At 42.8% G+C, this 15,330-nt stretch overlaps 1 protein-coding gene across 23 annotated transcripts in view; it reads left to right on the top strand.

Moving 5' to 3' along the window:
• Mp (collagen XV/XVIII-type protein multiplexin) overlaps positions 1–15,330 on the top strand; it is a 354,149-nt gene that overhangs the window by 317,252 nt on the left and 21,567 nt on the right. For 14 of the 23 annotated variants that reach the window (XM_069337781.1, XM_069337780.1, XM_069337772.1 and 11 more), the window contains 7 exons: positions 945–1,052; positions 4,096–4,272; positions 4,506–4,641; positions 5,552–5,620; positions 8,907–9,025; positions 12,037–12,129; positions 15,003–15,128. In XM_069337781.1, coding sequence (XP_069193882.1) covers positions 945–1,052; positions 4,096–4,272; positions 4,506–4,641; positions 5,552–5,620; positions 8,907–9,025; positions 12,037–12,129; positions 15,003–15,128 — 828 coding nt within the window. The remainder of the gene's footprint in view (positions 1–944; positions 1,053–4,095; positions 4,273–4,505; positions 4,642–5,551; positions 5,621–8,906; positions 9,026–12,036; positions 12,130–15,002; positions 15,129–15,330) is intronic. The other 9 variants (XM_069337774.1, XM_069337778.1, XM_069337775.1 and 6 more) reach the window with 3 other exon arrangements.

Here is a 15,330-nt window from a genome sequence, read left to right as displayed (position 1 = left end):
GGAGCCGACGGGGCTTCCCCCAGAAAACCAGCGTTGAATGTAATGAAACACCATTTTCTGGGTGAGTCCCGGAGGCTCCCGGCATCCCGCCCTCCCTCCGGTCGGCGGGGTTTTTCGCGTATTTGACATCCAGCCTAAGAACTGCCAGTTGGATTGCCGGCGTGGAGGGTCTGGGGCTCCCCCTTCCCCCTCTCGGGGAGGGGGGGGGGTTGCGCAGACGGTGGCGCGGCGACGTGATGACGTCATGCTAGTTTGATAATTTTGTTTGGGGAGTTTTGCCCACTCGTTCGGCTTTTGGTAGCAATAATTTCACCAGAATAGGGGTTTGTTTTGGGGCGCCTACCTTTCTGGGTGCCTGTCCCGGTCGATGGCAGACATAGAATGCTCCCAATCACAAAGGGGTTTCTATAGGCCATTACTCCTCGTGCCTCTCTGAGGGGGCCAGGTTCTGGCTCGTGGTCCCCAATAGGCAAGAACTCCTAGCATTTTGACTGATGCCAGAAAGTTATACATGTCCATTCAGCCTGGATAGCTCCCGGGAGCCTCCGGGACTCACCCAGAAAATGGCGTTTCATTACATTCAACGCTGTTTTTTTTTTTTTTAATATGTTAAAGGTAGTACTGTAAAACATTCAGTTGTATTTGGGAGGCTGTTTCACAAGTTAAGACCCTTTAAACTTGATAGAGTTGAACCCTGGTTAGAGGGATCAAAAAGAGACTTGTTTCTTTTGTATTGTCTGTGAATTCTGTTGCAGCCCTCTAAAAAGCATTTGAGGTCAGGATTTGTATTGGGGCACAGAGTAATTTTAAAGATACAGTAGAGACCACAGATGAGTGTTTTTAGAGAACTGTAAACATTATTGTTCCTCTTAATGTAAAAACATTATAATAGTTTCATCATATTTGTTGCACTAAAGCACTTTTATTGTCCTTATGCAATATAGGGATCACCAGGGCGTCCAGGCCCCCCAGGACCTATGGGCATCGGGCAGAAAGGGGAGCCAGGCCCTCCAGGACCTGCAGGCAGCAGTAGCTTTCTCAATGGCATTCTAGTGAGTCAATAATATCCCCCCCTACATACTGTCACACACTGTCACACGCTGTCACACGCTGTCTCACTCTCAATCTCTCACACTCTCTCTTTTTCTCTCTTTTTCTCTTTCTCTCTCTCTCTCTCTCTCTCTCTCTCTCTCTCTCTCTCTCTCTCTCTCTCTCTCTCTCTCTCTCTCTCTCTCTCTCTCTCTCTCTCTCTCTCTCTCTTCCTCTCTCTCTCTTTCTCTCTCTCTTTCTCTCTCTCTTTCTCTCTCTCTCTCTCTCTTTCTCTCTCTCCTCTTTTCTCTCTCTCTCTCTTTTCCCTCTTCTCTCTCTCTGTCCTCATTCTCATGAGGACATTGAAACAGCTGTTAAACTCGATTTCAAGAGAGGACTCTATGGTGAACTTAGACATACACAGTTTCAAATGTAGATATGATAGAGCCCAGTAGGCTCAGGAATCTCCAAAGAGCCAGAGCTCAACCCCCGCAAGCACAACTAGGCGAGTACTCAGTATTTCGGAAGTGAGTGATAATCAACGAAGCAGACCATGATACACAGCACGACTTCGCTCTCGTTGCACCAGGTACAGATAGATTTTCACTTCCTGGTTCTTCATTGTGTGTGCTTGCAAATAACGCACTCATATACACTCTTGGCTTTAGTATCTGTAGGTGGTATGTAGCCATGCTTGTGAAGTGTAAAATAGTCTTGAAAAGATTATAGGAAAAGATCAATTTGTAAGGTAGTCTTGAAAAGATCGCTTTGTAAAGTCCCTCACTGGAAGAGATTCCGGTACAGTATTCTGGAAAAGATTCAGTCATTCTGGAAGAGATTCGGCCATTCTGGAGGAGATTCAGCTATTCTTGAAAATATCTATGGAAAACACCACCATGGAAGCCACTAACACTGTTCATCTATGCTACTTGTATCAGATGCATCATCACTGAACCCAGAAATTGATTCATCTACGTATCATCTATAAAAATTGGAGATGGCATAGGAGGGCAAGGGTGGCGCTCAGAGCTACAACTGGATATGCTTGCTGTATCATCCTCTTAGGTACTGTATCACTTGCATCCGACCATTGTGTTATGTCCTTATTGCTGTTACGGCCCTACTGGGACGCAACTGGGTTCTTCTCTGATGGTAGTAGAGTTTGGGAATCCGGCCCCAAGTTAGTAGAGGCTTTCAAGGGGTGTGTGTTCCGTAACGCAAGTAAAACTAAAGGGGGAGAGATACAAATACTCAGTATTTCAATTTTCCGATATATATTTCCACCATCCAGTATAAATAAGTAAGTCACACACGGGGATTATAACTACACAATTATGTACAAGTTCGTCTTCCTCCGAAGACATTGGATGCTCCAACGATGCTCACTCTGGTTAGCCCTGGTTCCTTCTTCCGTGGCACACGATGAATCCATTATGACTCTATGATGAATCTACCCTGGCCACAGGCCAGCCAAATCATAGTCCCACTGGGTGCTTCGTCGTGGAGGCCTTCAACCACAATCCAGCCTGTAGCTGGCAGGTACCGATCAGCTCCGCTGTGTAGGCCACTCCACGACTGATACTAGGGTTGCGAGCCCTAGGCAGGAACCTCGTGTGGTCCCGCTGATCACACTCCTCACTAAGCACTACAGTGGCTAGTCTCTTCCACCAGCCAGCCCCGGATAAGGCGATTCCCGACACTGCCACGCCACAGGCAGGCTAATACTCTCAACAGAGTTCGTCCGGGGGTGACTCACAGCTTCTTCAAAGCAGACTGGTGAAGAGACCTTGGCTGCCTTGGGTAGACTCATCCATCGTCCAACACAGCAGTCCCAGGTCGACTCTGCAATCAGATAAGTCATTAATACTGGGACGCTCTAGGAAACCTCACTTACAAGCTTAGACACGAACGTCCACCTCTTCACTCCATAGATGGTGTTGCTGTCTAAGCGCCACCTCACCAGAGGTCAGCAGCGGCTATTCCACGAGCCAATTAAGACGGGAATCCAGCACGTATTGCCGGCGTCTCTCGTCATCACTAGATGGCGTCGTCCATTTGGAGGGGGTTTCGGGAGCGGACTCGCAGATGGTGTTGTCATCGCTGCTCCATGCTCTGACGCTGGACTCGGGTCTGTAACAATTGCACCTAGCTTCATAAATATCATGACCCTTATGTTCTTCAAACAATAAGGTCTGAATTTCACCGACAGAGAGCGATCTTTCAACACCACGTCGGACAGGTATTTGGGAGCCAGAGGCACATGCGCCACCATTGGTTGCTCACTCAGTACTAGAACCTGGCCTCTCTGAGGGGGACCAGCTTCTGGCTCGTGGTCCCCCGGTAGGCAGAACTCCATTCGCTTTGACTGATGCCATGGTTTAATACATTCATATCAGCCCAGGTAGCTCTGGAGAGCTGAAGGGTCTCCCCCCTATAAAGTGAGCCATTTCTTTGGTTGGAAAACAGTAGTCAGCTGCTACAGTGACATACAGGACAGGCAGAGGCAGTAGTCAGCTTCCAGTCAAAGCTGAAACAGAGTTGCTGACTAGCACATCTTTGATATACAATATCAGTTTTGAGAGAGAAATTTGAACTATCAGGAACCACTAAAGGACTATAGTGATGCCGAATGGGCAGTTGAGCAACTGTCTTCCTGAACTGAATCCTAGGACACTGATAATTTATATAAAAAGTATGTTGGCTATGTTGTTAAAAAACATGTATGGGGGCAACATACTAAACGATACTGTGAAATAGTATTCTGACATTATGTTGTCTAATAAGCTAAATGTCTGACCATGTGTTAGGAAATAAGACAGCATACTGGCTATCATTTGTTTACTAAATGTTGGTCAAATATTTGTTTAAGAGTATACAGTATTGATTATACAGCATACAGAAAGCAAGAGTTTGGTAATACTGTACTGTATTTTGGCCTTACAATATATGCAGCAGCATTGTCACTTTCTAAGCAGGAGATTTGCCCAGTCTATCTGAGGGTATATCACATCAGCTTTTAATGATTCTCTGATTAGTCAAAATGAGTCACATTTGTTGTACTTTCAGGGTGGCAGTGATTCTGACACACCTACAGTGCTGGGTCCACCAGGGCCACCTGGACCACCAGGTCCAATTGGCCCTGAGGGCCCTCCTGGGCCTCCTGGTCCATCTGGTAGATTACATGAGGGTGAGAACCAGATGTATATCCCTGTTCCTGGGCCACCTGGACCACCTGGACCACCAGTAAGCAGAACCAGAATATCTCTTTACTGTACTAAAATTACTATCTGCGTTGACATATTATATATCATACACAAATAATTTCTAGTTAGAAATACATATAGCAATATGTATTTCTATTTACATACATATTTCAGATATGTATTTGTAGAAATACATATCTGACTTTGTCATAAAATATATACTTACTGTATTTGCATATTCCTCTCTCTAATCATTGTTACTGTCACATTTAGGGTCTACCAGGTACGCCTGGACTATCCATCGAGGGCCCTCCAGGACCCCCAGGGGAACCTGGCATGTCCCGAAGAGGTCATCCTGGCAAACAAGGACCTGCCGGCCTACCTGGTGGCAACATGCCCGGTCCAAAAGGTATGTGTTTAATACCTCCTTCCAAAAGTGTTTCATGGTTAAGTAACTATTAATGTATATTGCAAAAAAATTTGCATTCCAAACCTGCAAGAAAAGTATGGTGTTTTTTATGTGCATTTGTGTAGTTTAAATGTATTCTTGTTGGCTGCATTCCTTATGGGATTAACAAATAAATCTTAGACTTGAACAGTCTTCTGAAATTATACAAATAATTTAGTGTTCAGGGTAATACAGGATACAAACTCTGTGAATTTTCTATTTTGTATACTCAAATATATATTGAGATCTAAATTTTCAATAATTTTATCTAGCTTGCTTCTAACCATTTACATGTCCAACATTCAGAAGAGAGCTTTGTCACTGCTCATTGCCAGGTGTTCTTTTATAATCATCAGAAATGAGTAATATTTCTTGCCCTGACTACTGATAGACCTCATCCTCCCATTAAGCTTCTAATCTTCCTACCTGCAAAAAAGCACCTGTTATTCTTTGAACTTTTCTGGCTCTTAGTTGTACATCTCACCAGCTAAATATATCTTCTTGATCTACTTTTTGGAGCTCCCACTCCACAGATCATAGCACACATTTTAGGCACTTTTCCCCACTGACCACAGAGCTTCCCCATATATTTATTCCTGAACTTAAGTTTCCATTAACTGTAAAACTATTTTCCATACTCAATTTCCAAAATAGATTAGCTCTTCTTTCCCCCCCCCCTCCCCAAAGTTTCTACTAATTGTGGGACTGTATGCCTCTCCCTCCATAAACTGCAGTATAGATTTTCCCAGATATTAGAGTTCCTACACCTTCAACTCAGCACCACAATCTTCCCATTACGAACTGGGCATCTTCCTCCATCCTCACCCGGCATGCATACTAACACATGGTGGGTTTTTTCCCTTTCCACAAGCGGCCTCAGGCAGCCTTGGAGGCATCGCTGAGCTCCGTCGGCGAATATCTGGCCGCCGCAGAAACAGAGGTGCTGCTCAAACATCTATCAGATATTTTAATTTTGTTATCAGCAATTCCTGATTATTTGCATGTTATGACTTTAATTACTTCTAATCATCTACAGTATTTGTAACGTGAATATTTTTCAAAATAATTGTCTCTGCTACATGTATGCATGACTCATTTATTCAATGATCTATGTAGATATAATTTCCTTTTTTATTCAGTGGCAATATTCATGTCTTCTGCATATAAGAAAAGCTTCTCTCTGAGCAGCATACTTGGTTGCCTCACTAAGTAAAGATTCTACTGGTCCCATATATAGGATCATGCAGTCAAGGCATGTCAGTGACAGCATTGGTGCAGCAGGGATCTTTTCTAACTATGAAAAAGTACTCAATCCTCTTTGGAATGCCCTCTTAGGGTATATTCATGTATGTAATCTCAAAGCTCTAACTACTAGTTAACCCACCAGCTTACTGTCCCTGATCACCACCAGGTGGCACCACCAGTATGAAAACTGCATACCTTGACTCAAGCTTCCTCACATTATATCTGACCATAAAAATCTAAGTACTGTATGGGAAGACTAGGACCTAAAGGAAGGAATGGGAGAAATCGAGTGATGTGCTCAGAAAGAACTTTTGTATACAGTACAGTACTGTATATAAACTGTAATATATCTGAGCTATCCCACTTGGTTGTTTCATAAAGTAAATGTCGGCACAAAAAAAACAAAATACAAAATAGTAAGACTAGCCTGTTGTGCAGAATGGTACCAGAAAAGGAAGCAAGGGTAAAAGTGTCCAGTGGCCCCAAAAGTCATGCATCCTGGCTTCCAGACCCCTTCAGAGGACAAGATGATGATCTGGGAAAAGCCAGCAAAAAAAAAGGCAGTGAATCTTGGAGAAGTACAGGACACATACACACACAGGCTGACTTCAAAACCCCAGAACTTTAGTATCAGCACAGCTTGGACACACTGTACAGCAGCTGGGGGATACAAGTCACTGTACATTGAACCATGATGTAGAAATTTAGGAACAAAGACTTTTATTGAGAAGACCGAAACTTTGTCGTCGTCTCATCGTCTGGTGTGTGGTTTAGACTTCACTTTTATCGAGACTGTTGAGAGACGAGAAGATAATGACAAAAGCCATCTCTGAACAGTGTAAATGATGAATGAACCAAGATGCAGCCCCTCCTACAGCAGTCATTTTGTTATTGTTTAAAAATAATTGGTAAAAATAGAAATATAAAAAAGCATCTCCACAGTAAAAAGTGACGAATCAAGGGCAAGAATGGAGTGTGTGAAGCTCACTGGCCCAATTTCTAGTAGCCAGGAACAAAAGAAACAGGGTCATAAGAGTTAAGTCCTCAAATGAGAGACCTGAAGCCACTCCAAACAAAGAAGAAATGGTATTAAAGAATGCCACAGCATAAAGCCTCTCCATACTTCTCTAGTAATGTCCACAGGGCATATAGCATTTCTCTCAGATGTGTTATAACAAACAGGATGTAATGTTCAGTCAGGATGATCCACTTTATATTAGCCTGGGCATCTGCTGCATTAGTGATCTGAGTTTCGGGTCTTGACAGCTCATCATGTTTTTTTAGAATGTGTATGGGAAAAGGGGGAAGGCTCTCCTGCTGAAGAAACACATCTCACATACGTTCTCTTGGAGAGTGGTAGGAGTACAGTATATAGGGTCCATTTTAACCCCTACACTGTGTACCTTTTAAAATGGCATTCCCATGATGTGCCAAAAATAAATGGTTTCAAAAACAGTATTTTTCTGTGGGGAGCCCCGTCGGCTCCCTGAAGCTATCTGAACTGATATGTGCTATATTAGCTTGGGGTCATCAGTCACAGGAGTTTTTATGCCTACTGGGAACCACAAGCCAGAACCTGGTTCCTTCAGAGAGGTGCAGGGAGCAATGGCCTATGAGCACATTACATTTAAAGTATGTCATAATCGACCAGGGAAGGACCCAGAAAGGTAGACAAATCAAAACAGACCACCGTTTGGTTAACCTGCGTAATCTACATCGCAAAAGATCAAAATAACTCCCCAATAAAGAAGTCAAACAAGCAACCCTTCATGAGACTAGCACTTCTGTTCGTTAGCGCTATCCACTCCCCCCCCCCCCCATAGAGGAGGAAGGGGGACATTGCATTAACAACCACAAAAGCTAAACTTTATATACCAGTCATTATAGGGGGCTGTGGGAGGGTCCTGCACTGTCTTTTGAGGTAGATTAGTAATCACAGGTGGAGTAGCACAGCAGCAACATAACTGACACCATTATCTCCTATGCACTTGACCTGACCTGGCCATTGTTAGCACTAACAGGTGGTGAGAGTTTTCACTGTCTATAGCCAGACTGATTGTTGCCACATTCAGACATGTTCCACTGTTATGCTGGTCAGCTGTATTCTTGTGTACTGCTCTCTTGTTACATAAATGTACTGAGAAGCTCAATAGTGGAAACCAACCAATGAAGCACAAAATGAAACCATACAGATACAGTAACTCGGGAAGACCAGTTAATTTTCAGGTATCCAAACACAAATACAATCCTCCAAACATTCACACAAGAAACATTGCAAAATATTGTGATATTAGTATATTGCACAGTGAAGCAAAGTTTTCAAGAATGAAAATGAGTTACTTAACTGAATTCTCGTCTCTGCTTCAACAAACATGGAGACCAGTTAGGAAGAATGTGAGATTAGTCAGGGAATCTTGAGTTGGTGCTTCCACCTGGTGCAGTTATCAGAGCACTACTTGATGGTCCCTGTAATGCCAACTAGTGCTTGAAAATGTGAGATTTCTGCTGGTAATTTCAAGCAGGATTCATTCAGTATTATCCTAGTGCCTGCCTCGCCAACTCTAACCTGACAGGATATTTGAAATGATTCTAGCTATGCCTGTATAGAATATTGGTCTGCCCTGATTGTCTGATTTCCATTTACACCAGAAAGGATCCTTACCTTTAAGGAGCAAATGGTTGGAATAGATAATAAAAAAAATGTATAATTTAATTGAAAATAAGAAATAAAGCAATGGGTTCATCATGTATAACATTTTTTTAACATATTTGTACTTCATATAAAAATGCATATACAGTAGTATATTTTCACTAAGTCTGAAATATTTGGGCATTAAAACATATGGGGAAAATTTTATTTTATTTTTTAAAGGCACATTACACATTACAGCACATACCTATAGAGGAGCATATTAGATGGTGTCCATCTTCTGGCCTAGCTAGGGGTATGAAGCTAGCTATATATATGTATTGCATTGCAGGTCCTCCTGGTCCCCCAGGTCCTCCTGGCCAGTCAGCTGATGGTGGAGGTCGGGGTGGGGCTTCCCACAGGATTGTGCCTGGAGCTGTAACCTTCTCTGACAGAGATGCAATGCTCAAGGTTTGCCAAGACTGATTATCTTGTAATCCATTTCTTTAAGTAGCATGTGTCATGTTTATTGTATTTTGTTGATTTATCTGATGTGACCATAGTAGAGGTATTAGGACACCAGTGGCTTGTGGAAGGTGCCCTATTATTCTGAACCCAAGTGGGGTGGGTCTACTAGCAATCAAACTCATACATGGAAAGGGGGGATAAGAGAAATTCTTTCCCTGAAGCAAGATATTATGGACCTTTGTACATTGTTGAAGAACTACAGCCATCCACTCTGAGCACAACTAGGCAAGTCTCAAGGCTGAGCTCCTTGACTTCTTCCAAGCGACGTGGCTACGTATGGCACTGTTGCCACTCGAAACTTGTTTTTGTTCTGTCTGATCTTAGTTATGTGATTTCACTATACTATTTTGATCACTGCATTACTGTACACTTAATGGGACTAAGCACTGTTCTAGTCCCTATAACACTTAAAAGTCCCTAGATTATTTATATTAATTCGCAACGCACACTGAACCATGTGTGCTTCTCTCGACGGTTCTGACTGACCTCTCTGCAGAGGAAATGCAGAGGTAACCAAAGTTCAAGAAGGGTTAAAGAGCACCTATAGAACCTCCTCAGGCTCCCCCCCCCCCATCACAGCCACCCAAAGCCTGCCATGAAGGCTCTAAGGCAGAGCCCCAATCCTCGACCAATGCTAGAGACAGAAGAGTGTCCTTCGAAGGAGAAGGTTCGGAGTGGGGAGGTGGTTGTGATGGAGCAAACCCCAAACCCCAGCAGGCTCAACTTCCTCCAATGTTAAGGCAGATGGGGCCATCCTCAGAAATGGCAGAGCTACACCCCAAGCTAAACCCTGACCCAACTCTAAAACACTCAGACATTTTGGAGTCGGAACTGGGGAAGAAAACTAGAAACGGTATACCACACCCACAGGGAAAGGAAGAGGAGGTGGTACAGAATTAATCCAGGTGGAGGTCATCAACACCTTCAATTCTGGGACCTGAACAGCACAGGGGCTAATTCCAGAGCATACTAATGATCACAATGCAGCAAATGCCTAACACAATTGAACCTCACTTGTAAAGCAGCATCTGCCTGATGAGCTTCCAATCTCAAAGCAGAGATCCAATGAGAACAAGGTTTACAGGGCTCAGGGTGTCACCAACCCAGCAGGCAGTATGGTGGATGCAGAAAGAATGATCATTATCCATTAGCATGGATGAAGAGCACCATTCGAGCTCATGCAGAGCGAGTGTGGACCAATCCATAGCAAACCACACCAGAGATCCACAAGGGAAATTGCCAAGGCCTGAAGATAATTAGCCAAACAGAACACCTATACACCTATACAATAAGGAGGTTGAAGTAGTTGAAAAACCTGACTTCAGGAGAGGACATTATGGCGACCTTAGAATTTTTTTTAGTGAGTATAATTGGACAGATTTGTTGCTAAGACACAAAAAAATTTATACCAAAGCAGAGATGCAGAACCAGGAAGCAGAATTGGTTCAACAGAAATTGCGAGAGGGCCAGAGACCAAAAGTCACAAAAATGGAATCAATATAGGAAGAGACCAAACCCCCAAACATATCAGCGATACAAAGATGCGAGAAACAACTACACGGCAGTGAGGAGAGAGGCAGAAAGAAATTTTGAAAAAGGGATTGCAGACAAATGTAAAACAGAACCAGGCCTATTCTATCAATTCATAAACAACAAATTGCAGGTAAAGGATAATATTCAGAGGTTGAAAATGGGAAACAGATTCACGGAAAATGAAAATGAAATGTGTGAAACATTAAACGAAAAGTTCCAAAGTGTGTTTTTGCAAAATGAAATCTTCAGGGAACCAGATACAATAAGAATTCCAGAGAACAACATAGAGAACATAGAGGTGTCTAGAGACGAAATGGAAAAAATGCTCAAGGAACTAAGTAAGAACAAAGCAGTTGGTCCAGATGGAGTTTCACCATGGGTTCTGAGAGAATGAGGACCTGAGCTCAGCATTCCACTTCAACTGATTTTTCAGGCATCCCTGTGTACAGAAGTCATAGCAGATGTCTGGGGGGAAAAAGGCTAACATAGTTCCAATCTACAAAAGTGGCAGCAGGGAAGACCCCCTCGATTATAGACCTGTATCATTGACAAGTGTAATAGTTAAAATATTGGAAAAAATAATTAAAAGTAAATGGGTAAACACCTGGAGAAAACTATATAATATCAGACAGACGGTATGGTGTTTGCCCTGGAAGATTCTGTGTAACGAATTTACTCAGTTTCTATGATCGAGCCACGGAGATTTTACAGGAAAGAGATGGTTGGGTTGACTGCATCTATCTGGACCTAAAAAAAGGCTTTTGATAGAGTTCAACATAAGAGGTTATTCTGGAAACTGGAACATATAGGAGGGGTGACAGGTAAGCTTCTAACATGGATGAAAAATTTTCTGATAGAAAAATGAGGGCAGTAATCAGAGGCAATGTATCAGACTGGAGGAATGTCACAAGTGGAGTACCACAGGGTTCAGTTCTTGCACCGGTTATGTTCATTGTCTACATAAACGATCTACCAGATGGAATACAGAATTATATGAACATGTTTGCTGATGATGATAAGATAATAGGAAAGATAAGAAACTTAGATGATTGTAATGCCCTCCAAGAAGACCTGGACAAAATAACTATATGGAGCACCACTTGGCAAATGGAATTTAATGTGAATAAATGCCATGTTATGGAATGTGGAATAGGAGAACATAGACCCCACACAACCTATAAATTATGTGAAATCTTTATTGAATTCTGATATAGAAAAAGATCTAGGGGTGGTTCTAGATAAAAAAAAACTATCACCTGAGGACCACATTAAGAACATTGTGTTTTTTCCAGATTGTCACCTACACTCTCCTCAACACACCCTAGTACACACTGAACTGTCATTGTAACGGGGGGTATTTATATTGGACATCAAAATCTTTGGACATCAAGAGAAATGTAAATACCTAATTATATTGACAGATGAGCTCAGTGTCACCCGTGGGTACGCTGGCCTTTGTTGTGGAGGAAGAGGCACTACTGGTACGTGTGGGTGCTGGCTGGCAGTATGTTGCAGTAAGTAGACTTTTCCTTCATAGCATTCATAGCATAATTATTTTATTTAAACAACTAGATTTTCTTATTCATTCACCATTCACTACTCGCCTAGTAGTGCTTGTGGGGGTTAAGCTTTATCTCTTGGGTCCCACCTCTCAACCGTCAATCAACTGGTGTACAGATTCCTGAGCCTACTGGGCTCTATCATACCTATATTTGAAACTGTGTATAGAGTCGGCCTCCACCACATCACTTCCTAGTGTATTCCATTTATTAACTACTCTGACACTGAAAAAATTCTTTCTAACGTCTCTGTGGCTCATCTGGGTACTAAGTTTCCACCTGTGTCCCCGTGTTCGTGTTCCACCCGTGCTGAAGAGTGTGTCTTTGTCCACCCTGTCAATTCCCCTGAGAATTTTGTAGGTGGGTTATCACGTCTCCCCTTACTCTTCCATTTTCCAGGGACGTGAGGTTCAACTCCTTTAGCCTTTCCTCGTAGCTCATTCCTCTCAGTTCCGGGACGAGCCTGGTGGCATACCGCTGAATCTTCACTTTGTCTTGTGTATCACTAGGTATGGACTCCAGGCTGGAGCTGCATATTCCAGGATTGGTCTGACATAAGTGGTATACAGGGTCCTGAACGATTCCTTACACAAGTTTCTAAAAGCGGTTCTTATGTTGGCCAACCTAGCATATGTTGCTGATGATATCCTTTTGATGTTTGCCTCTGGGAACAGGTTTGGTGTGATATCAACCCCCAGATCTTTCTCTATTTGACTCTTGCAGGATTTCACCTCCCAGATGGTATCTTGTGTTCAGCCTCCTGCTCCCTTTGCCTAATTTCATTACTTTACACTTTCCTGAGTTGAACTTTAGCAGCCATTTTCTAGACCATTCCTCCAGTTTGTCCAAGTCATCCAGTAGTCTCTGTCTATCTTCATCTGTCTTGATTCTTCTCATAATTTTTGCATCTTCAGCAAACATTGAGAGGAATGAGTCTATACCCTCCGGAAGATCATTTACATATATTAGAAACAGGAGGGGTCCAAGTACCGAGCCTTGTGGGACTCCACTGGTGACATCTCGCCACTCTGATGTCTCTTCCCCCCCCTCAGTTACTTGCTGTTTCCTGTTGCTTTCCCTTATCCACTGGAGCACCTTTCCTTTACTCCTGCCTGTTGCTCCTACTTTTTAAACAGCCTTTTATGGGGCACTGTGTCAAAGGCTTTCTGGCAGTCCAGGAAAATGCAGTCTGCCCACCCTTCTCTTTCCTGTCTAATTTTTGTTGCCTGGTCATAGAATTCTATTAAACCTGTGAGGCAAGATTTACCATCTCTGAACCCATGTTGGTGGTGTGTTACAAAGGTATTTCCCTCCAGATGCTCTACGAGCCTTTTTCCTCACTATCTTCTCCATCACCTTGCATGGAATACAAGTTAGGGGAAACTGGCCTGTAGTTCAGTGCCTCTTGCCTGTCACCCTTCTTGTATATTGGGACTACGTTAGGTGTCTTCCAACTTTCTGGTAGGTCTGTTTCCAGACCTGTTATACACATAAAGAGTGGCACACTTAGTGCTTCTGTACCTTCCTTTAGTATCCATGGTGAGATTCTGTCAGGCCCAACAGCCTTTGTTACATTCAGCTCCAACAGACACCTCATCACTGGTGAGGTCAAATTCCTCCAAGGTTGCTTGGTTTGCCGCCGCCTCATTTAGTGCAGGGGTTTCTCCTTGTTCTATTGTGAAGACCTTCTGGAATATCTAAGAGTTCTTCACACACCTCGTCATTCTCTGTGTATCTGTTCTCCCCTTTTCTTAGTTTCATCACTTGTTCCTTCACTGCTGTTTTCCTCCTGATGTGGCTGTGGAGCAGCTTTAGTTGGGTCTTGGCTTTACTCGCAATGTCATTTTCATACCGTCTCTCTGCTTCTCTCCTCACTCTGAGGTACTCATTTCTGGCCCTCTGGTATCTCTCCCTGCTCTCCAGTGTTCTGTTATTTCTGTAGTTTCTCCATGTTCTTTTACTCAGTTGTTTGGCTACCTTACATTCCTGGTTGAACCATGGATTTTTCTGTAGTTTTTCGTTTTTCTCCTTTTGGACCGGAATAAACCTGTCTGCAGATTCCTGGCACTTCTGGGTGACATAATCCATCATATCCTGTACAGTCTTGTTTCTAAGTTCTGTTTCCCATGGTATTTCCCTTAAGAAGTTCCTCATCTCGTCATATTTTCCTTTTCGGTAATTTAGTCTTTTCCCTTCAGATCCCAACCTTGGATAGATTATCCCTACCTCCACCAAGGACTCAAATGTCAATACATTGTGGTCACTCATTCCTATGGGGGCTTTAACTTTGACATCCCTTATTTCTGAGTCATTCAGGGTGAATATCAAGTAGTCTAGCTGGTTCATCATTGCCTCTCACTCTTGTGAGTTCCCTGACGTGCTGGCTCAGAAAGTTCAGTGTTGTCACTTCCAAGAGTTTCTCCATGTACAGTATCTGCACCACCATGTGGGTCCCCATTCTCCCAGTCTATCTTTCCATGGTTGAAATTGCCCATGATTAAGAGTCTTGAGCCATTCCTGCAGGCAACTGACCAATGTAGTGTTGCTCACTAGGTTAGTGGAGACTGCTAGAAGCCGCACACAGTCCTCTGAACTATGTAAAACTCTTACTAACACATATACTAGAGAACAGTGCAAATATTATGCCACACAGTATTTCAAAAATGCTTCTTAAAAGTAAATAGTGTATATGTAACATCATGGTATCTGATAGACCTGCTATACTGTGAACATTGAGGGCAGCCTATATAATATTTAATTAATATACCAGTGTTTGTGTAGTTAAAGATTACAATGTAAAATTTTGTTTAATTTCAAATCTGTTTCAGTTGGGTTCAGTGGTGCCCTTGTCCAACACCACACCGGCACCACTCTCCACAACTATCCACACAGAGAGAGTGAAGCCCCCGCCCCTGGAGATGGACTCCCTCATCAATGGACTTGATGGGCCCAGGGTAAGTTCTTACTAGCTGCCAATTCTTGGCCATCTCATCACTAATACATTCCAAGAACATTTTTAGGAAGACATGAGATGACATAGTGAAACCTCACCTCAGTCAATTAAACAAAGACAATTAATTAACTGCTCTGAATATTTAGCACTACTTTAAATTCAAAATTCACAAATCAAATTAAAATGTTTATTCAGGTAAAGTA

This window comes from Procambarus clarkii, chromosome 38 (assembly GCF_040958095.1).
Source record: "Procambarus clarkii isolate CNS0578487 chromosome 38, FALCON_Pclarkii_2.0, whole genome shotgun sequence".
Taxonomy (NCBI): Eukaryota; Metazoa; Arthropoda; class Malacostraca; order Decapoda; family Cambaridae; genus Procambarus; species Procambarus clarkii.
Note: the sequence above shows the minus strand (reverse complement) of the source record. Positions and strands in the feature narration are given on the sequence as shown.